This window comes from Limanda limanda, chromosome 1 (assembly GCF_963576545.1).
Source record: "Limanda limanda chromosome 1, fLimLim1.1, whole genome shotgun sequence".
In the NCBI taxonomy this organism is placed as follows: domain Eukaryota; kingdom Metazoa; phylum Chordata; class Actinopteri; order Pleuronectiformes; family Pleuronectidae; genus Limanda; species Limanda limanda.
The window spans coordinates 33,608,765-33,633,958 of NC_083636.1; the positions used below are offsets into that span (position 1 = coordinate 33,608,765).

General features: G+C 42.5%; 1 protein-coding gene across 1 annotated transcript in view; it reads left to right on the top strand.

Moving 5' to 3' along the window:
* Positions 1–25,194, top strand: part of LOC133011131 (mediator of RNA polymerase II transcription subunit 13-like) — a 75,404-nt gene that overhangs the window by 3,131 nt on the left and 47,079 nt on the right. The window contains exon 2 of the mRNA XM_061078840.1: positions 13,022–13,259. Within this exon, the coding sequence (XP_060934823.1) occupies positions 13,022–13,259 (238 nt within the window). The remainder of the gene's footprint in view (positions 1–13,021; positions 13,260–25,194) is intronic.

Below are 25,194 nucleotides of genomic sequence, written 5' to 3' on the forward strand. Positions count from 1 at the left end.
TGTAGGCGACTAGTGAGCGCTCTGGTCTGACAGCCTGTTAAACAGCATTCCAACATGCACTAACTTCATCCCTCACACTGATTTACTGGCTGTTATTGCAACCGGCATCAATAAAACCAACCTTAGAAAGCACAAGTGCCCGTACTGTGGGGCTGTATGGGGGCGCAGCAGATTACTGTCGTGCCTTCTGTGAGGCCGGTGTCAGACGCTTGAGATCGCTGCGATCACACGGCCCACAAAACAACTGTCTGGTGTGGTGGGGATCATCCATCTGTGGCAGAGAGCAAACGAGACCCTATGTAAGTGGGAAAGACCCCGGCTGGGGATTTAGGTTGAAGTGGCAACAGAGTAGTGGAGGGGCGGATGACGAGAGGAGAAACGGAGGAATGTTTTCAGCTGAGAGAGAGGGAAAGAGAGAGAGAGAGAGAGAGAGAGAGGCTGATGGACTGCAGCGCAATCTGTTTTCATTTTAGGAAAGTATTATAACTGATGTGCATTTCCTGACTGCTAGCCTCAGCCTGTTTGAGAGAGAAACTGAGAGTGAAAGAGTGAGACAGAGCGAAAGGAGAAAATTAAAGGGGGGAGGAACGCAATGAGAGAGAGGGAGAGAGAAAACAGTCATCTTTCTGTGGACTGGGCAGGTTCTTATAACACCAAGTCCCAGCCTGAATGTGAAACACAAGGAGGAGACAGTTAAGAGCCTCATGACACAGGAAGCGTGTGCGTGTGCGTGTGCGTGTCTGTGTGTCTGTGTGTCTGTCTGTCTGTGTGTCTGTGTGTGTGTGTCCTGTGCACACTGTAAACCATCCAGGCTCAGGAGACAAACTTCAAACACCCATCATATTATACACACACACACACCGATGCATTAACAAACTCTAGCACCGACATAGATACAGGGCAAAAAAAACAACAACCATGCAACACACATGCACACACTAAATCTTCCACCCACACTCCCATACGCACGCACACACCACATGTTTTATCGCCATGTTCGGGCCGCGAACACATCCTATATCCCAAGGATATAGACTTGTACAAACACAGGTAGATTGCAGAGGCCTTAATTAAAGGGCTCCTCCTGTCCCCCTCGACACACGCGCGCGGAGTGCAACACTGGTAATTAAGTGTCCTCAAGTGAAGGTCTAATGTGATCAACTAAGAGGTGCTCATTAGCCAAACTGTATTCCAATAGAGATCTTGCATGTATGATAATGATACCAGTGTCTGGCATGGAAATAAAGTGCTAAGAGATGTGGCTGAGGGAATACCATTAACAGCGGTGTCCTGATTTATGGCAGGTGAATGGCCGAGGCTTGTAAGGAGAAGCAGGTAATCAGGTCTGGTGCCTTTTTAATACAGACTGTTTGCATTTCCTCGTTATTAATGGCGATATTGCGAGGGCGCTCGGGGATGAAGAAGAGGCCGCGGTTAGAAGGCGTGCGTCACGATCTGCCGAGCTGAAGAGCTGGTCAAGTTGGAGTCGAGTGAGGCTGTGGATCGCTTGGATTTGTTCGGTGCTCCAGTGTTAATGTGATATCTGTGTCGGTAGTGATAATGAAGCAATGCCATTTTCTTACCTTATTTTGAGAAATGGAGAACCCTTTATTTTTGAAGCCCCATTTTCATTTAACAACATAATCAAATGTCCTCAGAACCTGTCCGAACTTGACAGTAAGACAGTAACAGCTGATAAATCACACACACTCCATCACATGTATTGATACAATGTCGATATATGAGAAACAAGAAGTCACGGAACAGAAATGCCTCCAATACATTTACAATTGCTCCAGCTGAGAATAGAAATATATATATATATATAATATATACAGACCATGTGAATTAAAATAAATAGAACAAGAACAAATAAATTAAATAATATAAAATTTGTATGAATCTATGTAACAGTCTAAATAAAAAAAGATGAAAAAGATATAGGTAATAGTCTGTAAAATAAATGTTGAGGTAAAAGTTTGTAAAATAATTAATACAATTTTGTAAAAGTATGGGTATGAGTCTGTAAAATAAAGTAACATTTTTCAAAATAGCCTATAGGGAAGAGCCTGTAAAATCAATTGAAAAGTTTGTAAGCGTACAGGTTAGAATTTGTAAAATAAAAAAAAGTTTGTAAATGTACAGGTAAGAGTCTGTAAAACTAAATAAAATGCTTATAAAAACAAATTTAATAGTCTCTTAACTGAAATAAAAATATAGGTAATAGTCTAATATCATGTTCTGGCCGCACATGCAGGTTTTATCAGTTTGATCCATTTATTGTAATTTTTATCAGATGGATTCTCACTGAGATCGATCCTTCAGATCAGAAACAGATGAAAAGGACTGAATGCAGCTGTTGTCACCTCACATTGTATCAACTGTGTTCAACAGTGAAAAAACTACGAGTGTGTGTTTATATTGAGATATGTGAGGATGACATTGAAGCCACTGCAGTGTCCTCTCACACAAGGAGAGGATCGGTCCAGGTTTCCAATGCAGCAGCCCCGGTCCTCTGCTCCGTGCCCTATGAAGCGGCTCCATCTGGTTACTTCTCACTAAACAGTGCACCCCCCCACGCCCAACCTGTGCTTTTGGCTGCGCTCGTTTGCAACCCTGACAGCCAGCACCGGCTTCACCTTGAGTCTGTGCACGGCGCCTCCCACTAATCTGCTCCTGTCACTGCCGTGGGAATCCCTTGTCATCGCAATAGGACTCGACCAGGCAGTGGCTCACCTGTGTGAACATGGCATCCTGCATGTAGTGACACACACACACACACACACACACACACACGCGCCCAGGCCTTTCAACACAACGACTCGTGAATAAGCGTGGGGTTAGCCGCTGACAGAAATAGGGCGGTGCATTGGTTGGGTACAGGAAGACATGAGTTCGCCTTTGCTCGTGCTTCTGATCTCTATTTTTTTTTTCCTGGTAAATTCTCCCGAGCGTCGTCATGTATCTCATCCGAGCAGTAGGCCTGTCAGGGCCCTGCCACAGAGGTGAAGAGCAGTTCAAAGACAAATAGGGAGGGTTGGGGGGGGGGGGGGGGGGGGGGAAGCACCGCTGGTCCTGGAGATGGAAATGGGACGGGATGGGCAGGAGTATTTTGAAGCACGGTGGCTCGAGTGTGAAATATGTTAGCCCCGCAGTATCAGCTGTGTTCTATTCTTAGCGCCTGCTGGTGTTTTTGCATGTGTGCAGGGCGACAGAAGGCTGAGTGGGAAAAGGATTGGCAGGAATGGGCGGGAGCTGGTACGATCAAGTGCCTGTGATGGCTGGACAGTAAGCCAGTTAGCAGGCATAGCGATGGACAGACAGACAAATAGATAGTGGGATTTTTGCTGGGTGCTGTAGCCTGTGTGAAAACTACAATTAAGAAAGTACAGCTCCAGCTTTTAATCGACTTATGTGCAGATAACAGGACAATGAGGTGAGGTTTATTTATCCGCCTCTGTTTGTTCAGCTGGATTACACACAAATTTTGACTTGAACGGATGTTGCAGATCTGGATCAGGGGTCAGATACATGAATTTATTTTTTCCCTTTCTGCTAAATAGCGCTTATCAACATTTTCCTCGATTTTTCCAAAAATAATTCATGGATCTTGATGAATGAAATCAGATGGCGCTACTGCACCTGGACGTCACCTGCCGATAAACTGAACAAGGAAGGAGAAGAAGAAGCTGTTTAGGAGACTGATATTGATGAGTGTGTTTGCAGTTTGGTGCAGATCCAACAAAAATTTCTGATCTAATGAATATGAATGTGGTTTCATAAGGGGAGTGTTGGGCCTTAGTTTCCCCTGAAATGTAGTGGATTACATGTACAAGTAAAAATGTACAGTTCAGTGCTTCAGAGTAACTTTGCTGAATTTTGTTGTTTTGTTTATTTCCTTATCTTCGACAGACACCTGGCTCAGGCTTGTGCCACCCAAACTAATAGTTGTTGTATGTGTGTTGCTACAGATCCTCTGATTCAAACACAATCTCTGAGGCTTGTTGTCTGATTGTGAGATAAAAACCAGAAAACCAGATTGGAAACAAAACAAAGCGTCTCTGTGCATCACACACGAGTCCTGGGCTTCTGTTTGCGTTCTCCTCACCTCATCGCAGACACCTTGACAAAGAGAATTTCTTTAAAGGGAGATATTGCCTCGCTTGTAGCCCGGGCAAATATTTCTGCAAGCCAGACAGCTTTGCCAATATCATGGTTGGCTGGGATTCAATTGCAGTTAGAGCACACTTAGGTTAAAGGGGCGTCTTTTAGAGCCGCAAAACAAGGAGAGAGAGGGGAAACAGGGATGTTGTCTGCCGTACTGTTTCAAATTCTAATTATCATGTGTTCATGTTCCATTGAGAGATTATCTGTGACCAATCAGACGGATACTTGAAGAGAACAAGCACATTATGTGCAGACTGTTGATTCACAGGCGTTTGGGGTGCATTGATTCTCCCAGCGCTGCCAAGCGCTTCTTTCTCTCTCTCTCGCGCGCTCTCTCTCTTTCTTTCTCTCTCGCTCTCTCTTTCTTGCACTCTCGCTCTTTCTCTCTCTCTCTCTCATCTTGAATTAGGCAAACACCCGTGATTTTTTCGGATGTTGTACAGCTCAATTTCATTCCTGGCTTGCTTTGTGGAATAATTGGCGTTTGCTGCATAACAGCGAGATGCAAAATGTTTTGATGGAGAGTTTACCAGACATGACCAAGTACGCAAGTGTTGGGAAAGATATGAACATGCAATGGTGCCACTGTATCTGTTGAGTGAATGGACAGCAGAGGAAGGCTTGAGAGGGATAACATCAGACTGTGTGTGTGTGTGTGTGTGTGTGCGTTGGATGTGTGAGCAGAAGTGCAGAGGACTTTGAGTGTCAGAGTTCTGATTTGCTGCCACTCCCACTTAGCAAGCAGACAACATTAGATTAGACATTGGAGTCTGCAGCCAGGTGAGATGCAGGTTGAAACCTGTTCAGGTGTGACCTACGGTGACCTGCCTGCTGCCCTTCTAGTTTGTGTCCTTTACATATTAATTATCTATTGTATAATGGAGAAAGAAAAAGTCCTACTTACTAATGCCAGGTTTTCATTTCATCTAAAATAACATCCCTGTGAAAAAGAAATCAGTGCAAGAAATTACAAGCCAAATGAGATATTATTTTCTAACAGAGCTAATGCTCCATTTGCACAATTTCAGGAACAATCAGGCTATTAAATACTTGTAGGCATTTCACAAGCCTCCATGCAGAGCTAATTGTACAATTATTGCACTGATTCATTTTTTAATAAAACACTTATTGGAGAAACTAATCCTATTCAGCTATGTTTACGTCTTGCTTCTGGTCATCTGAGTCAACGGGTGTTGATTAAGTCTGTCAGGCATTTCATGTTCTTGCTATATTAGAACCACTGAGAGCAACCCTCTGAGTTTGTAACCAACAAGATTTGGATCGTCAGTCTCATAGTCGACATGTGTCTTTTCCCCTCTGTTTATCTTGTGGCATTTTCTTTGCGGTGAATTACTCATTTGCCTCCCCAAGTGTAAAATTCTCCCCTGACACATTTTCACAGCAGCACTGTTGCTGCCTCGTGGGCTTAACGACGCCCAGGACGATTGGGATTGGTTAAAGAAATGCAAACAATCCGCCGTGCGTTTGTCTCCTACAGCAGATTGATAATTGGCACAGATAGAGATAGCCTTCTGGGAACCCCGGGCCTTTGGTGACGCATGTATTACACGCTCGATAATATCTTAAGCCAAATTTGAGCTGATGAATTCCAGCTGCTGGGGCACAAAGTGAGACGTGCTGCAGCCGAGGACGGACGACCTGCAGAGACAAAGAGTCGGTCTACCCTCCTTTGTGATTTTTAGAGTAAAGTCTGGGAACCAGAAGTGCTTGAAATGTTATATTTCCACTGTAACCCTGGAGACGGAAATCTCAAAAATGTAATACCTTGCTAAATTCCTACAGATGTTGTATGTTGCCTAGCAACTGTTTTTACTTCTCCCTCTGTTTTCTGTTTTTCCTGCTTTGTGACTCTCAGTTTTTTTTCTTTGTCTGTGTCTCTCTCTCATTTCTCACTCCCCGTGGGTTGTCACAGTTTAATTAAATTACATCAGAGACACTAGTAAAGCAGAGACTGGTTTATTTATTTGCACGTTAATAATTCAGGCTAAGCAGGGCCACTGCTGTAGCCTGTCCCCCGACGCTTTAAGAGCAGCCTGACGGTGCAGCTTTCTGTTGTTTTATTCGCCAAATCGCAGAGGATCTCGTCCTCTCCTTTTATATGCGGCAGTCTGACTGTACACAATGTCTCGCTGTCCTTATTGGTCTTCTGCCGCCGCCGCCGCCGCCTCCCGCCCCCCCACCTCTCTTTGTCAGGTGAGAAGAAGTCATGGCTTGATGGAGGCTCTCCGCGGTGTGATTGGCAGGTCCATCCGTCACTCAGCCCTGGGGACTCGCTGCTCTAATTAGGTCGCTTGGCTTGCTCACCTCCCAGGGCTGGATGCTACAGCGGAACACAGATCAGATGACGGTCCCTTGTTTTGGAGGGGACTTGTAGAGGTGGCGGCAGACGGCAGAGGAAAAGCATCTGTTTGGTGTCTGCAGCCCCAGAGGCCGTCTTTCTACACCTGTTTAGTGCTTTTGTGTCGCGCTCGCTCCCTCACAAGTGCAGTAATGTGCATCGCTCTTCATTTGAGGCGTAAAATGCCAGAGGGGAGCACGACTCCTTGTGGGTTAATTTGATTTTGGTGGGTTAATTGATGAAGGGGGAGTCGTTTCCTGTTCTGATTTCTGCCACCGGCTCTTCTAACTGGTGACTTCTCAGCAGCCAACCATAGAAGCACAACCGTCCAACCTACAGCGTCTTTGTCCACATTTATCCCAGATGGCTCTGATGCGTTAAAAAAACCCCCACTCCATTAAAGTTATGTTTCACTCTTGGCTGATCTGGTGATATTGTGGTTACTGTGGTAACATCAAGTGCGGTATAATGCTGCAACAAACACTTGCTGAGCAGCTACTTTGTCAGAGACACAACAGAGGAGCAACTGGTTCATCTGTTTATAGCCAAGCTCGCTTGTGTCGTTTGAACAAAGCGAAGTCAGTCGATATTTCGCCTTTTCCCATCATGCACCGTGATCTCATGCTGTGTACAGCGATGCGAACAGTAGTGATGAAACGCGTTAATTGTTTATTTTAAACTGATCTGCTGTCAAAAAATACTCCAAATGACTGTAGTCTTGTTTTGTTGATGTATTTTTGAAGAACGATCGAGGTCAGTGCACACCACAGGGACAGGTAGGTGTAGTTTTCTGAGGCGGCTTCACCATCAAAGCCACGCGGCGATTTGACAGCCCAATGCTTTTAATGTGATAAGGCTCTGATATGACTATGACAAATGAACAATAAACAGTGAGGCTGAGATTAATGAGATAAGATATCAAAAAGCCACATATAATTTGTGCATTGTTTCCAGTGTGTAGTTGCGTAATTTTAATTGAATGAAAGAATGAATAAATAAAGTAGGAAATGCATTTAATGGCCGTCGGTCAAAAACGCTGACCACGGAGGGGATAAAGAACAGGGTTTGATTTCATTAAAGTATTTGGGATTATAACTTAGATAAAGAGACATTCTGCTGAAGCTTCAAATAAGTTGTTCTGAGTCGATTCTCTCACAGAGCCTGTTAGAAATAATTAAATTTCACTGGTCTTTGACATTGAATCAAATGGAGACAGATAGTGTTACATGTGTCTGATGAAGACGAGCCTTATCTCAAGACTCACAGGCATCGCTGGCGATCCGAGCACAACCCAAATATTGGCAGTTTGTCAAGTGTCTAAACCGATTTGACGTTGATGAGAAAGCCATGCCACTCCGACAGAATAAGTGTTTCCCTTGTGCCAGAGTAGGTAAAACTGCTGATACAAGCTGTCTCTCAATTGCCTAAAGTGCCTCCTTTGTCAGACTCTCAGACTGCGAGCCCCTCACGCTGTTGTGAGATTCCTAAAGAAGTGGCATCCTGCTACTCGTACGCTTTAATACAAAATATCTGCTTTGATCGAGCACCAGGCACCTATCCACTTAGGTGGAAACTCAAACCTTCATATCAGCTGCAGTTCTGATAGAAATATGTACTTAATGCAGCTGGAAGCTTCCGCATGCAAAGCCCAGTTTCCACTGGTAAAAAAACACACTAACAGCCTCTAACATCTGGATCCATCTGCAATCGGAATGAAATGAAGCGGCATTCACTCCGAGGTCAAATGACTCGGAAGTAGACAAGTGTGTTTATTGGCTACAGCTCCGATCGGCAGTGATGGAAACTTGACACCGGGGTAAACGCGCTCATTTCTTCTACTTTGTCTTTATTTTGGCAGCCGAGACGTTAGGACTCGCATTCAACTTCCAGGCGTTGGCACTTAAATGGCCTGTTTGTGTTCTTATTCGCTTTTTACATCTTGGAAATATAGTTTCCTCCATATCGTGCAAAACGCATCACTGGCAAGAGACGCAGTCGGCGTAGAGTTTGGAAGCTGGATTGAAGTAGAATATATAAAAGTTTAACACTGTCACTAGTCGCCACGGTGGTTGCTTCTGTCGTGTGATGTGTTTCCCGTTTCCGACGCGTTGTGTGCAGTACATTAGAATATGTCTCCCGGGGGAAAAACAGAAAGGCAAGTGCCGCTGCTGGCAACGGGAAAGGTCTCGATTGCCATTTTAAGTGGGTTTACATGCGTTTAAAGAACCTGCATATACACACTACTCAGTGTAAGATGTGGAAGTAGACTTGATATGGCTAATGCAGTTTTTCTTCTGTATTTTTCATTCACTTCTCATCGGTCTTGAAAGTAGAAATATACATGCTTCTCTCCAAGGCAGGAGCCAAGTCTCGTCTGGGTTTATGCTTGGAAAAAGGACGTAGAGTGTGTTTGTCTGTGTGTCTGTGTGTGTATATGTGTTTTCCTAAAGGGGAATACAACACAAACACACATGCAGCTGCATGTTGGGAAGTTCAAAAGGTCCATTTAAAAGTTTTTGGAGACAGAGCAGCAGGATAAAAATATTTTCAGTCTGCAGAAGCATTCCTGCAAAGTGCATGTCAAGTGTTTCCCTCTCGGTTCTGCTATCACAGTAATGGAAGCTTCTTCTGCATTGTAAAGCTCCTGGGCTCTTAACAATCTACAGAATACACTTGTATGTATGTGTCTGTCTGTGGGACCTGCAGAGTGATACACCTTTTCAATCCCTGGAAACGGGATCCTCTTTTCTGTGTAAATCACTCGCTTTCAGTCTTTATCCACTCCTGTTTGTTTTGAACAATGTGTGCTAAAGATTAATGTTCTGACTTCCATCTTTTCTTTTGATTGTTAGCACATGTCTGGTGCACTGAAGCCGACCTTTGGTTCGGATACAAATTGTGTTTTGCCAGGCCTGGGCTCAGTGCACCTTAAATACGGGAAATGGTGTTTTAACTCTTCAGCTGCATGTTAAAAAAAACTAAGAAACAATTTTCTAATAAAATAATAAGAAATCAACCCAGCGGAAGAAACAGAGATTTTCATAGCAGCAGAAAAGAGGGATTTTAATGGAACACAAGAAAAAGAGCACAATCTCCCGCTTCCTCTGGGCTGACACCAAACAATTCTGGAAACATATGGTTAGCCATTATCTTGTCTCTGTTTACTACACAAAAAGACATGGAGAGGAATAGAAAAAAAAATGAATGAGAGGGAGAGAGAGGGAGAGTGTGAGATGGTCCTGGGTGTATTCAGCAGGCGTCCGTGACAGTGAGAGAGCGCTGAGAGATGAGACGGAGAGCGGAGACGAGAAAGATAATAGAGGTGAGGGTAAGGTCAAAGCTTTGGTCCGTCTTAGGAATGGAAGGGAAAACTTTTGTTTCTGCTCCTGCACTCAATCAGAAATTGAACCAGCCAACCTACAGAACAAGGGGCTTGGTGGAGCGCTGGCTTTATTGACAGTGAAACCAAATCCGCCGGCTTTTCCTTGACCCCTCTCGCCTTTTTAACCCCCACGGTAGAGTTTAAGGGAGACTTAGGTCGCTGGCTAGAATAATGGTTGATTTGCTCTTTCGCTCTCGCACTTATGGCAGGGAATTTGCTGCTTTGGATACGTATCTAAATTTGCTCTTTGCGTGCCAAATTCATATCTCTCCCACCATCATTGCTGTTTACAATCCTCGGTTTTACAATATAAAAATCATTTACCTCCCGGAATAACTGCTAGAAACTGCTGGATCCAGCCATTGCATAGTATATTTATCTGGTCTACTTTATCTATGCAGTATGTATAGTTTTATGTCTGTTTTGGGTTTTAATATATTTTAATCCTGAATGAGTTAATGTCATTATGACCCCAACCCATGCTTATGAATCCATTCATTTGTTTTCTCTCTCACATTTTGGAATCTTAACCCCCTGCCCTGTCCATTAACCCAAACTCTAACTCAGGGTCAAATCAAACATTTCTAACGTAAGTGTAAAGTCTTCACTACTCCTTGATTTTTTTTTTTCTTTAAGACTAACACTTCTTGAATTATAGCAGAAATAATTACAGGTTGTTGTTATTTACACTACAGGATTTAATTTGTCGCTAGAGTTGTTGCTGTTATTCACACGCTTGACAGGTTTCTTCCACTTTACCTTACCTGTTACAAGCAATAGCTCTGTCAGGTAAATATGAAAATTGCCTGTTTGTAAACAGCTGGTATAAGTTATAATAACACATCCGTCAAGTTATTGTTCCGAGCAGAGTATTTAAATATGTCTTACAACGTGTCTGCAATCGATTCACCAGAGAGCGTGCTTTCTCTTATAAAACAAACAGCCGCCTTTATTGTGAAAATAGTTTCTGACATCTTATTCCTCCCCATCATCTCCTCCTCGTCTCGGCTCCCGGTTCAAAAGCAGCAGACAGCTGTGTCAAACAGTGAGGCAACTTTTGACATTGACTGGGAGTGACGAGGCAGCGCAAGCAGATGTCTTCCTCTTTGCTTTGGGAGAAGCGGCATCCTTGACCTTGTCGTGGCTAATTTTAGGACTCTGCTTATCACAGCACCAATGTTTATATCTCCCATTACACACACTGCCTGTATGCATGTAATTATGGCGGCGCTTTGCAGCCAGGATGCTCCCGGGGGTCGTGTTTGAACCCCGGTGTGCACTCGCATATAAAGACGCTGCACTTTATGTTTTGGTCATAACATATTTTTGTGGTGCACACACAGACTCCCTCAAATGCATTTGGATTGACTCGTGTTGTGACATGGACGCGTCCCTGCCACACTCCCTCGCACATACTGAAAAGACACGCAAGGCTCCTGCTCTCTGCCATTTAACTGTCATCAGAGCTGTGGAGCCTCCTTTGCTTCGTCCACTCAAGAGAACATTATATATTAAAAACTGTTTTTAAAAGCTTATAGCTGAATTTAAATGCTGGTGTACTCCACCAATCAGTGATGTGCAGCACTGCATAGCCCCATTACTGAGGTTCTTGTACTTTTGTCAAGTAGCTCCCCCCGACAAGGGACTTTTTGGGGGTTAAAAAGATTAACCGGAACCTTATTCAGACACTTGTCCCTGCGATTGGAATTCAAGAAGTTCCTGCAAACGTTCCTAGTTCGAAAGGCGGTTAAAGACACACCAGCACCTCTCTACCTGTGTGTCAGTGTTTCTTTTCTCTTAGCTGCTCTTTGAAAGCTAGATGCCTGGGCCAGTGTCCCAGACATGATCCTCACAGCTGCCAAATGTCCGTCCTGTTCCACACTGCCTTTGTTAACTCCACTCATTCGTGCACAAACACAAACACACAAACAAGCATGAAAAAAGTTTGTAAAGCATATTTTGTACGAGCATCCCAGCGTCACTGATGTTTAAACGTTTGTTAATTTTCAACACGCATGTTCACTGGCACCTCTGCTTCTGTTGGAGAAGAGGACAAAGAGCCATATATTTCTGGCTCAGCACCTAAAGTTCCGTGGCACACAGCCTCCACGCCCATGTCTGCAACCGGCAACATAAACACCTATCATCCCATCGGATTAACTGGGGAAGGAGTCAGTAGCCGGGCCGGACTCCAGCCACTGACCCCGACAGTATTTCCTCCTCTTATGTCTCTCTCGTTCTTTGTAGCTCCCTCTATATTTCAATGCTGTCTCTGCTGTAGTAGTTCATTCCCTGTATTTCACTCAAGGCCATCCTTTATGTCTCGCTGTGACTCACCGCCTCCGCCCCCCCCTCCTCTCTGCCACAGTTACACCTTGATTGTACCTTTACAGCAGTAGCGGGTGACGGTATCAGTTGAATAAGGTTATAATGACACAACAGAGAGACGTTAAATGAACTTAAACATTTACACAAGGATCAAAGCTGTAGAAACAGGAAGCCAATGGAGATAAAGCTTCATTGCACAAGCGTCTTTGCAGTTATTGATTGAATCGGCATTGTCTGATGGTCTCTTTTGTGAAACACAATATGTACCACGTAGTGCTGCGAAAAGGAATTTACAAATGTGTGATGTGAAATTTTTTTATAATTGCACAATGATATTATAAATGTAGAAAAAAATGAGGAAAATGCTGTTCTTTGTCCATATTGGTGACTTATTGGATTATTATTGGAATAGAAATATATTGGATTATTTTATAAAATTGTATAAAGCCCAAAGATATTAAATTTACAACAAACTGAAAACAACAAAAAAATCTCCCCACATTAAAGAAACTATTTGGCTGTTGTGCTTTAAAAATTACTTAATCAATTACTGTGTTATTGAAATTATTGCAGGTTAATTTTCTGATGATTGTCTGATTGAATCAACAAATTGTTGAGCATTGAGGTTAAATATAATCACATTGGAACTGAGGACTTACGGAAATTTGTTTATTAGTGATTGCACCTAACGCCGCTGCTGTATTACTGATTTTTCATTTTGTGTAATGGGCTGCATACAGCAACAATTTTTAATCATTACCTTCTCTCTCCCTTCTCTCCCCTAGGCGGAGTTGACGGGAATTAAATGGCGCTGCTACAGCTTCCGCGGCAGCGGGGAGTACGGGCCGGTGATCTCGGCCCCGGCCCAGGACGACCCGGTGCTGCGCAGCTTCATGCGCTGCGTGCAGGCCAACCTGCTGTGCGTGTGGCGGCGCAAGATCAAGCCCGACGCCAAGGAGCTGTGGATCTTCTGGTGGGGCGAGGAGCCCAACCTCTCTGACGTCATCCATCAGGAGCTGGAAGGTGAGAAAAGACAGAGGAGATGAAGGATGATTGTGGCCTCGCTTCTATCCATCTCAATTATTTTTCCATCATCAGGCTTCACCTCAGCCTCTGTTTATGCACTGAAAGTTCAGGTTAGAGGCTTCTACAGACTATATAGTTTTATGGCTGATTTTTTATACTGCATCAGATTTTAGAGACCGGGTAATGATTTTGTGGAATATGGTTGTCTGAAGGTTTTTAGCGGATTTAATGTAAAACTTACTGAGAAGTAGTGAATTTTGTGTTGTGTGTTACAATGAGATGTACAACATGAATTTGAGTTGTACCAGTGAAGTTTTATAGTGAAGCATTATACCTGTGTGTGTGTGTGTGTGTGTGTGTGTGTGTGTGTGTGTGTGTGTGCGTGTGCGTGTGCGTGTGTGTGTGTGTGTGTGTGTGTGTGTGTGTGTGTGTGTGTGTGTGTGTGTGTGTGTGTGTGTGTGTGTGTGTGTGTGTGTGTGTGTGTGTGTGTGTGTGTGTGTGTGTGTGTGTGTGTGTGTTGTACATGAGCTGTGTTGGCTAAAGTATTATGGAGATTCAAGCTGTTTGGTCTGCTGCGGATTCAAGCTGTGTGCTCTTTGTTTAAGATGTGTCGGGTACATTGATTTGTTGTGTGTGTATAGACCTATACGTGAGCCTCATATAGCACATATTTGAAATGTGTTTGCTTTGCAGCTCCAGTGTTTATTTGCTTCGGGACCATCACTGTGATGAAGCTCACAGCAATAGGGTGTATTTTTCCTCGCCGGTATTTACAAAGAGAGTGTGTGTGTGAACATTACACTGAGATATCTCACTTGAGAGAGTGCTACTGTCAGCAGTATTGTCCCTATTTATAGAAACATTTGCATTATCTGGCTGCGCACGTGTGTAGAAGTCTAACATATCGACTAAGCCTCGGGAAGACAGGGAGAGGAGGAAACGGGAGAGGGATTATATCAGGTTCGGTTTCTCTGAACAACGGGCAGGAGGAGAGAAGCAGGAGTATCGGATGGAGAGGCTGGAGCGATAGTGAGAATTCCAGTCTTCAGTTACCTATTAAAGCTGACTTGATGTGAATAGGCCTTTCAGGCACTGCAGCAGATATTGGGCAGATGTTCTCGCTGCTGCTGTGGGAGAGTCCTATATACTCGCACTGTGCAGGCATTTGTAATAGAGAAAATACTTATGGGCTAACATAACATTTAACATTTAATCTCCAGAGCATGTTTGTGTTTATTTGTGTACTACTGCGTGTTTTGCTGGTACTTTACATACATAAACCTTTGATCTGTGATTGGTCGATCGCTTCCAGTGCATGTAGGAAATGTCAGCTGCCACGCTCTGTTTACCTGGCTTTGTTAGGAGGTGGACCTATAGCTGTTAGCCATGCATTATGCAAATCAGGGGCATTATGATGTCACATTACGTTACTATGCCCCGGGTGTATTGGGCGGATCGCTGACGAGCCGTTTCAGGAGCAGTGTTTTCTGTTGGGATAAAAATGTTGAAATTATTTTCAGGCTGGGTTTGGTCTTCTTGATTCTTTAACGCTGCATGTGCCTGTTGTCGGGGAAACATGAGGTTCAGGTCGGGTTCAGACCCAGAAACAGAATTCTCGTCATGTTCCGGTCGGGCTCGGTTCATTTCCTCTCAGCTCAGTCGGGCCTCGGACAGAAATTGCAGCCTTTGACTTTTTAACTAAAAAAAAAGCACAATACGTCTCCTTTAAAAGATCATTTTGTGTGAAATCACACAAACGCAGAGTCTGTGTGGCGGCATTCAGAGCACAAATGTGTCACTTGAGGCCATATAACAAGTATGTAGCTGTGTGACAGTTTAGCATTACTTCACCCATTTGCAAGCTGCTAATAGCTGCCTAAACCGTTAATTATTGCTCCCTTAGAGAAGCACACTGAGGTTTAATACAGTTAATAATAATCTCAGCCTGTTTAATTACACTTTATAGCTATTGATCTTTTGGATTGCTTGTGTGAGTAGCGTAAAGATTTTGTTATCCATTCTTTTTCTGATTGCACAACATGGAGATGCAGTCTGCTAATGACGAATGAATTAATAACTCAATACAACAAATGTACAATGGAAAAAATATTTGGTTAATTCAAGTCAAGTGGAGCATTTTTAGGGGAAGTTCTCAAAACAAGCTAAAAATAAATTCAATCAGCGAGTCGTGAATTTTGGTTGTGTGTTTTGCCGCCAGTATTAATTTCAGGTCATAGTTCAGTTGTAGAGAGCCTGTGCTAATGTAATACGGCTCTCGAGGAGGATTACTCTCCAACTCGACAGATGCACAGACTCTCACACACATGCTGCCTGCAATTATGATAATAAGACTTCTTTACTCATACAAAACCTCACAGGTCTCCCTGCACAATTCCTATTAAGCAGTGAAAATAGCAGTCTGGGTGTGAGAAGGAGTTAAGAATCGTTCATTAAACCTAAGCTGGATTTCCCCCCAAATTAGAATCGGTTGTAACACGGGGAATATCAGTGTTTTACCAAAGTGTTAAAGAGCTACTCGACTGACTTTCTGTCTGCTGTGGGAATGTCTTATGTGTTAGATTTCTCTCCATTGCAGTTCTCTCTGTCGTGTCGCCGCAACTTCTTCTTTCTGATCTCTCACGTGTGGCAGTCTGTTCCTCGTGATATTACTGGTTGGTTGACTTCTCGCCTCGTTCTCTTGCTGACCCGATCATTACCATAAAATATATTGATATAATGTGTCATGTGCTGCTACCTCGGGGACAAATGGTTTCATGTATCGAGACGCTTGCATTAAAAAAGACCACAGCAGTGGACTCCTTGACCCCGTACAGGACGTCATCTCTCTGTGTCCGATCCATAAATACTCTCACTCCCACTTTTCCCCCTTTGGCGACAATGAAACAAACCGACCATTAACATTTCAAAGGAAGATCATTCAGACCCTCCTGTGCTGTGACAGTCACACATTTCTGACGAGAAGCGAGCTGTGTTGAGCACAAAGCCACAGAGATCCTCTCTCTATGACAGATATGGCTCATACAGGTTTTGTGGCTTAGATATTGAAAAGAAAGCAGCACTGTGTTTTTGTCCTGCCCTTGGTGTGGCCCAACAGTTGAAAGGAAACCCAAATAAACAGTGAAACAAGCAGAACAGCAGCCTGAAGCATAAACTGCAGGGAAGTGCAGCCCTGCATACCTTACATTTACATTCTCAGAATGTATTATTATGTGAACTATTTAATTTGCATCTCACTGCACATTATAACATGCAGAGCAATTAATTCCAAAGCATGTCATTTATTATTTGAATTGACAGATATCAAAGCAGGGTGGATTGACATGATGTTGAATTAGCCGCCTAATTCACAGTCTGCTAGCAGAGCAATGAATGGATTAATTTTCAGAGGGTGTGTTTTTTGTGTAAGACGAGGACGTTGCATAACATGTCTTACACAACAACACGAAAAAGGCTGTATACAGTTTTACAGTTCAGTTTAAAAAAAAAAAATGCTTTAACCACAGTTTCCGGGCATACTGGCAAAGTGGGGCCTAATTATATTCACACTTCATTCAATATTTTCACACCGCCTTTTTTCAACATCCCCATTGGCAGTTATTACAAATATATTTTAGAATTACATCCTAAACTGTTAAAGTGCTCCTTTAAATCCTCATAAATACGTCTATATTTTATTTGCATTTCCTTTGTTGTTATGAACTCTGAAGTCGTCAGGAAGTTCAATGACGCATGTCTTGTTTTTCCTGGGTAAAACTAAATTGCTCAGAAATGGCAGATAAACCTCACAGGTCACTTATGGAGTCAGTCAACCAAAGTGTGAATACATTTGCATTTGATTAGAGTTCTGATATATTATTTAAATTAGCTGCATTTAGGTTTGGCTGACCTCTCTAAGTTTATTTGTTTTTTTTATAATGAGCAAAGGATTATTAAGTAAAGAAAATCTGAATCTGGTTTAAAACTCCAGATTCAGATTTTCTTTCAGATTTTTCAGAGTGTGGTGGTGAAGAAGCCATGAATCCTGCAGTGCGATCGCAGTGTAGAACTGTTGAACGTCTTGATATTGTTAGAAGGTGATGAATCATCGTAGCAGAAGTTACGTCTAAATAAATCATGCCTTTGAGATGGTGCCAGCAGCGTGAGCAGCCATGATCTAGTGTTACCTCTCTGCTGCTCTCACACTCGACTCCAGCACTCTCTAATATTGTCTTTGGTTCAATGACAAGTGTTTAAACATGATGTTCAACACATGGCACCTCACTTGCTTTAAAATCAAATGACATTGGCCTGTAATGTATACAGCATATTTAATCAGAGCCCGAGTAGAGTACAGTTTGCGAGCAAACAGGATTAATGGGTTGAATGGACTGAGTCATCAGCATGTTGCCAGCACAGCCGCAGAGAAAGTGACATATTTTGGACCTGACTCATAAATATGAATGCAAACACACACACACACACACACACACACACACACACACACACACACACACACACACACACACACACACACACACACACACACACACACACACACACACACACACACACACACACAGACATAGGGCACACATACATAGGGCACACATACATATACAAATGAAAATATGATCTGAACCTTGTGATTACGCAACCCGAGCATCACAGCAGATTTGCATTTGCACCGACACACGCAAATTCAGTGAAGTCATTTATAGTGCTATGTCATCACACACACACACAAACAAACAAACAAACACACACACATAATGAATATGTCATCGCATCAGTAAAGCCGTTTTCAGACATGGACTCCGGGAGAAGTCTGGAGAATAGGGTCTGGATCTTCTATGGAGGTTCCATAGTCTTCAGTGTTTTCTACATTTAAGCATTTGTAATTTTTGCATGTGTCGCGCGTTAGAAACATCATCACCCCCCCCCCCCCACTCATTTGAGGTGAATCCTGCAGAGGATGCTGTGTTCTGACATCAGACTTTCTGCCGACGTCATTGTTGTGGACTGGCTGGAGAAAGTCTGCAGAAAATCCAGAGGCTCTCACTCGGACGTTTGTGTTAACACACGCATCAGCAGAAAGTCTGGAGGTTCTCCAGTGCCGGTCTGACAGAGATTTCAGCAGAAGCAATACACTAATAAATTTGGATATTTGACCAAAGGCACATGCATTTGTGTGCTGTGTTCATAGCGGCCTCTATATTTTATTTGTATTCTTGTGTTTGCTGTTATTGATTTCGGTATTCAGTCTCACATCATTTAAATGGTAATGGTCACATGATATCAAATTTGTGGTATTGTTACATCACCAGTTGGAAGATAGTAATGTTATTATTTTAATTTATTTATCATTTAAACAGCACAACATGCTTCTCATGAAAAGCACAATCGCTACAATATTCCAAGCTTATTGAATTGAACATGATTTAATTAGTTAAGTCAATGTATTTCTAAGTATGGACAGAAGTGTACACCTGAGTGCTGCAACAGGAGTGCTCACTTTCTTTCATTCTAAGATGTTATTTTGCTCGTTTTAATGTAATTATTGGAAATACCCGCTGCACAGAACCCACCACATTCTACTCAAAGTGTAATTTTATCGCGTTACTGTGACAACAGTGATGTAAGACGGTGGTGAATTATTTATCAGCTTGTTGAGGCGGATAAATAATTGAAGTGTACATGAAGAGCAAACAGATGCTCCGGGTCAGTGTGGTGCGTGTGCGAGGGCGAGGCTGCAGGGGCCGGTGAGCGGCTGCAGTCGACAAGCTGAGGTGTTTCTGCTCTGAGAGAATGAATGACTCAAAAATGTGTCTGAGTTGTGTCCGATAAAAGCATGGCCTTAGTAGCAGCCGCCTGCAAACAGACTCAAAGTCAGCAGCCACATCACACCGACCAAAGGCAGGCACACAGAGACCAAATGAAAGCCCTCACAGCCTTCTAATTAAAGGTATTGTGTATTCTTTTGGAAAACAAAAATTAGTGGCGTGGAGACAGAGACATATGGAAAATGTTAAGGTTCTTTTATAATTTGTATTTAATCTATTTGACAGAATGGAAATGTGCTGGCACAGGGGTAGCACTTTTGTTTCCAGTTCACATTGGACAACGTAGAGACGCTGAAATGAGGAAGGGAGTTGATGAAATCACAGAAAATATAATGCAACAGCACCTGACTCCACTTTTGGAAAGTACCAAGAATACCTCGGTATGAATTTGCTGGTACAAAAGGCATCATCTGTGTTGCATTAGGGTGTCATATGGGATTTGTTTGGGATGAAATGTGGGTTTGCTGTTTTTATTGAAACATATCCTACTACAAAAAGAAGAGGAAATTTGGATTAATGCCTAAATGTTGCGGTTTACTGTCTGTTAATGAAATCTGTTTATATCCCTGTCTCGATTTTCTCATCTTACTTTGTAGTTGCTGAACTGCACTGTCAGTTTAGACAGAAATAGCAGTTTATGTTCAATCGTATGTAAAACAAAAATCACTGTCAGCAGCTGTTCTGTTGTGGACTTTATATTAACCACATGACATCAAAATGCTGATTTCCTGTCAGTTTTTCAGACAGAAATAAGCAGTATTCTTAAAAACATGATATATAAAAACATAAACGAACGTTAGTGCACACTGGGGTTCCTCATGGTTTGTTATTGCCCCCCCCCCTTTTCTTTATACTCTAGTCCTTGGCCATGTTTTCACGACACATGTTTTTTTTCCTGCTGCTCTGAGACCAACAACACTTTACTTTCAGCAGTCTGTTCTATATGACACATGGGGACTGATAAAGTTGCACCCGAGCTGAGCGGTTCTCATCTGTTCTCGCCTCCCTGACACCTCCGGTCTAATACTTGTCCACCACCTTAACCTCAACCTTTACAAGACTCTGCCGGTGTTTTTCTTTTGGCAAGACCTCCCCATCAATACTGACAACACTGCAGTGACTCAGATAACAAACTGCTGTGGGATCCCTGCATCACAGCAGTAATCTAAACCCACCACATCTCCCAAATCAGAGTCTATCCACAAAGATATTACTGCCAACATCTCCGTCTGCATCTCGTCCGCGAAGCTGTCGCCATAATTCATCCGAAATGTCCCTGAATTTCTCCTGTCACTTTGACTTTAAAGACAAAACTCATACTTTCATGTCACGACCTAGACTCCTGGCCATGCTCTCTCTGTTCTGGTACAATTGTCCAATTATTTATCTCTTCCCCTGCAGTGGCCTTGCAGTCTCCTTTATTCGCTGTGGAGGAATGACTTTCCCACCTGAGTGAGATGAGCCATTACTCCTCCTCCATAGCAGCTTCAAAATTTACATCTGAGTCATATTTCAGTCTCTATCTCTCTATTGTTTACAAAATAGTCCTTTTTTAATAAACCTTTTACCTTCATCCAATCCATCATTCAGGATTTTCAGATTCATATATCATCAAATCCTATTCAGTCTCAAAGAATGGGACAGTTACGATGACGCCTAAGTGATCCTGTCTCTCAGTGTGTTATTTTTCCAGGGGCTTTTGTCATTGAATCATATTTATTTCATTTTACGTATATTCAATTTGCACATTTTATGTTATTTTCCACTCTAGTACTACAAAAACATGATAAAATCTCAAACACAGCTTCCATTCAATTTGCAGATGCCCTTCAACACAAATGAAGACACGGTAATAAGTGCTACATGTGCTTGTGTGGCCACTGAGCCTTGCAGCCTTTCCTCTGGGTTGATGATTTCTGAATTTTAAGATATTCTGGCGTTGCCCTTGTCATAAATTACTCTGATTCAAAAACCATCGGCTTTGATCACTGAAATGGAAATGTCAGTTTGTTTTGATAGCCCAAAAATATGATCAGCGGGTCGGGTGATGACTGCTGAAGTGGCACACAGCGATGGAAGATGGCACCAATAATCATTAGCAAAAGCCCAAGATCAATGCTGTATTTTGATTATTTCTATACTCAACAACATGATAACTGTCAGTTGTCGGCGATAGACCAATGCCACAGGAGTATTAAAATAGGATTGATCGATGGATTTGCTGATGAGACTGTGGATGTTCTATAGGAGAAATTCTACGGCAGAAAACTCAGTGCTGATGACTTTGATAACACCATAGGTGGTGCACCTGTGTGCCACCAAACCAGCGTGTGGTCAAGGTGAACGCCGGAGCAGGAGGAAGAGTTAGCGGGCCGTTCACGTAATGATGCGTCGCAGCTGCTGGCGTAGTTATCAGATCATCTCCGGCTGCTGAATCATTAATCAGATCCCTGCCACGTAAATGTTTTTTTTTTTTAAGGCTATTTGAGGTATTTGCTTCATATTAAGGCTGCTATTGGGAATTAGTATAAAAATCATCCTTGTTTTCAGTTTTATTTTACCAAGAGCGAGCTTTTCACCCCCCAGAGTTTTCCTTTTTCTTCCTTGAAACTGTAGTGAAGCTGAGACGAATACAAAGAAGGGGAAATCCAGCAGGAAAAAAGAAAAGTCTGACTGGAATAAATCCTTGCTGGGGGTGAATGTTGTTCCAGAGATGGGAGTCTTAAACACACTGTTTCTGAGAAATTATGTGCATATTTAATTCAGAAATTATCTTAAAGACTGCAAACTAAACCGCCCAGGTATACAAGGCAGCAGAGAGACAAATAAACATCATATCTTGTACGCATCATTTCACATTAGCAGAACAAATTCAGAGTTTTTTTGTTTTTTGGGGGGGGCTATTATCTTTCTTTAAAATGATGTTCTGAGTCATCACAGTTACCAGTGGATGAGCGAGCAAAGTGAGATAGGGCTGAATTAAAAACCGGGGTGGTGCATATCCATTATCAGCTGAATGGTTGGCTGGTGCAACAAAGATATGTGACCAACAAGTGGATTAGAGCCGCAATGCTTATGAGAAAATAATCAGAGATAATGGAATTAACAGCACAGAGAACCAGATTGAATTGGACATGACTTCAGGCACCGGGGTTTAAACAAGGCGAAAAAGAAAATCTGTGCCAAACATGTGGAAAGAGTCTCCGCTCGTCCGTCTCCCGCGTTGGAAAGCTGCAGCTGGGTGCTGTGCCCTTCACGACCGGAGCTGGTTGCCATCTTTTGTGCGACTGGAGGGGATGTGGAGTGTCTGTGTACACATCATGACAGGTTTGTGTGGGGCTCAACTGTGACCGTTATCATTGTGTGTGTGTGTGTATGTGTGTGTAATTGGCCGAGAATGTGTGTGTGCGTGCTGGCAGAGGTCGCAAGGTAATTGTCCTGTGAAAAAAAATGGTTGCCAAATGTGTGTGTGTGTGTATCAGAGCGTGGGCGGGGGGGCTAACCTCTGCCTCCATCTGTCCACGTCTGGCTGTGAACTCATAATCTGGCCTGAGGAGACAAACCCTCTTCACCACTTGCCACCTGCTTCAGAAATACAGGTTAGATTGAGGTTATTAGTGTGATGCATCCGCTGGCGAGGATGCTCAGGTATTAATGGGCTGTTCATAATTTCTTGTTTATTTTAGGGATCTCTATCTTATGGTGGATTAGTAGGGGCCTCTTAAAGGGGTTGAAATATCTGAGATATCGAGAATGAAGTTGTAACATTTGGGGAATCATTTTAGACTTAATATCCCCCATATGAGATGATCTGTCTTTCACCTGCGTTGAATAGAGCTTGTTTTATAATTTCCTCTGTTGTGGTGGGGAAATGTTTGGTTGTGGTCGACTGAGGTTATCATGGGTTATATCTGCATGATATCCAAAGGGGTTTTGTAGTTTTTCAATGAGATTGGTTTAAGGTTTTTGATCTAGAATGAGTGAAATGCTGGCGAGCATGGGTTTTACTCGCTTAATTCCTGAAAAAAGACTTTATCTGTATTAGAACTCTTTTCTCATTAAATTATGAATCTATCCTCGTTATAATAAGACTTTCTTCTCTTTAAGTTACAACTTTATTGAGTAATATCATGACAATCTTCACAACAATGACTTTATTCTTGTAATATTATCATAATCATCATAATATTACGGCTTTAGTCTAACATCACAAATTCATTGTTGAAATCTTCTTCAAAATGACCCTAATACTCTCTCGTAACATCTTACTCTTCACAATGCAAAACATTAGTAATTTAAATTACCTAATTTAAAAGTCATGTACAATTTTTTTGTAAAACTCTACCTTACCAGTGTAGGTTTTCAGAGTACATGTACACCTTATATACCCACTCATACAAAGACAGATATTTACACCTGTCCACCTAATATCACATATCGCATCCAGCTCAGTACATTCACAATTTTCTACTTATGGGCCTCCTCGATTCAGTGACGGGTTAAGTGTTTTGCTGAAGTGCATCTCAGCAGCAGTTGTTAAGTGAATGGAGGCCGGTGTCCATTTCGCCTCCTTGATTATCGCAGCCTGGATTCAGACTGGTGATCCTGAAGTGCCGTCTCTTCATGATTTACTGCGAGCTGGCACCTCCTGATCGTTTGGATGGCGAGAGCAAGGAGCTGAATATACTGTGGAATCTAACCTTTAAGATTATATTGGGGCTGACACCTTCTCAGGTCCATCGAATTATGTAAAAATCTTAAGCTCTTCTAAAATAGTTGGTGTCAGGCTGTGTTTTATAATCCGTCATTCCCCTCAGCTCTCCACTTTACTGCTCGTTCTGATATTTCAGAACCACATTAACCTCCGCCAAGGAGGTTGTGTTTCACCTCTGTCTGTTTGTTTATTGGCTGGTTTTATATTTTTGTTTTTCGAGCAAGATTACATAAAAAATGGGTCAGGAAAGATGAATTAAATTGATTAAATTCATATCTGATATCTTTAAATGTGTGCAATTTGGTGCAGCTTTCATTCACTCACCCTGTTCCTGGGCGCGCTTTTAGGGTAGAACCATGATTTCTCCAATGGTCAATCCAGGGGTCCATCCATCATATTCAAAAAGAAGTTAGTATTGACTTAATCAACTTATTTAATGTTCAACCTGTGTCTGCAACCTGTGTCTGATAAGTGGTATAGATTATGGGTTGATGGATGGATGGATAAATGGAAGGAAATTAAGTTAACTGAAAATTAAATAATAAGTTCGAAATAAAAATAAAAAAACCCGACCTGTCTAAGATGTAACCTGCCACTTGTCCAGTGTCAGCTGGGGTCGCCTCCAGTCATAGTCCCCTTGACCTTTGAAGATAAGTGGCCTAGATAATAAAAGGATGGCACACAATCTGATTAAAATAAAATCTGCAAATCTGCCCAAAAATGTGTGACTGGGGCCAAAATTTCAACCCTTCTGACTTATTCTGGTGATGTTCACTCCTCACTGATCAGGGCAAAAATGAGGGTTATTGGTCGCGACAAATTATCAAGTGAAGAGGAGAAGCTTTCACAACAGTGACCTGTGTTGATATGATCTCTGCGCTCTCTGCACGGCAGAAGCGATGAATGCAAACACACTTTGAACCAGTCGTCAGGATACGTGTCGACGATGTCTATAAAGAAAGGTGCCATGGTGCAGACAAGGAAGGGACCAGATAATGTGGCTGAAACTACAAATTTCTCGAAGGTTTTGTTAGAAAGTCTTTTAAGGTTACGACTTGTCATGAATTGGTGAATAGGAAGTAGATGAAAGCTGTTAATGATTAACGAGACAAGGGCCACACGGGTCAATTAGGGCAAAATAAAGCAGGCAGGAAGTGGATAAAAGAGTCGATGAGCGACATCCAAAGGTATTTTTCATTGAGAAGCATTCACCATGAAGAACAAAAACATGTCATAGTGAAAAGCTTACATTCTTCATCAGCTCAGCAGCCTCCTACACAGAAGCATTAATATCCTCCTGCTGAAATGTATCTCTTTACTTTTGAAAGGCAAACAAAAAGTGAGCAGCTATGAGCTCAGAGAACGAGCCGAGCGTCGC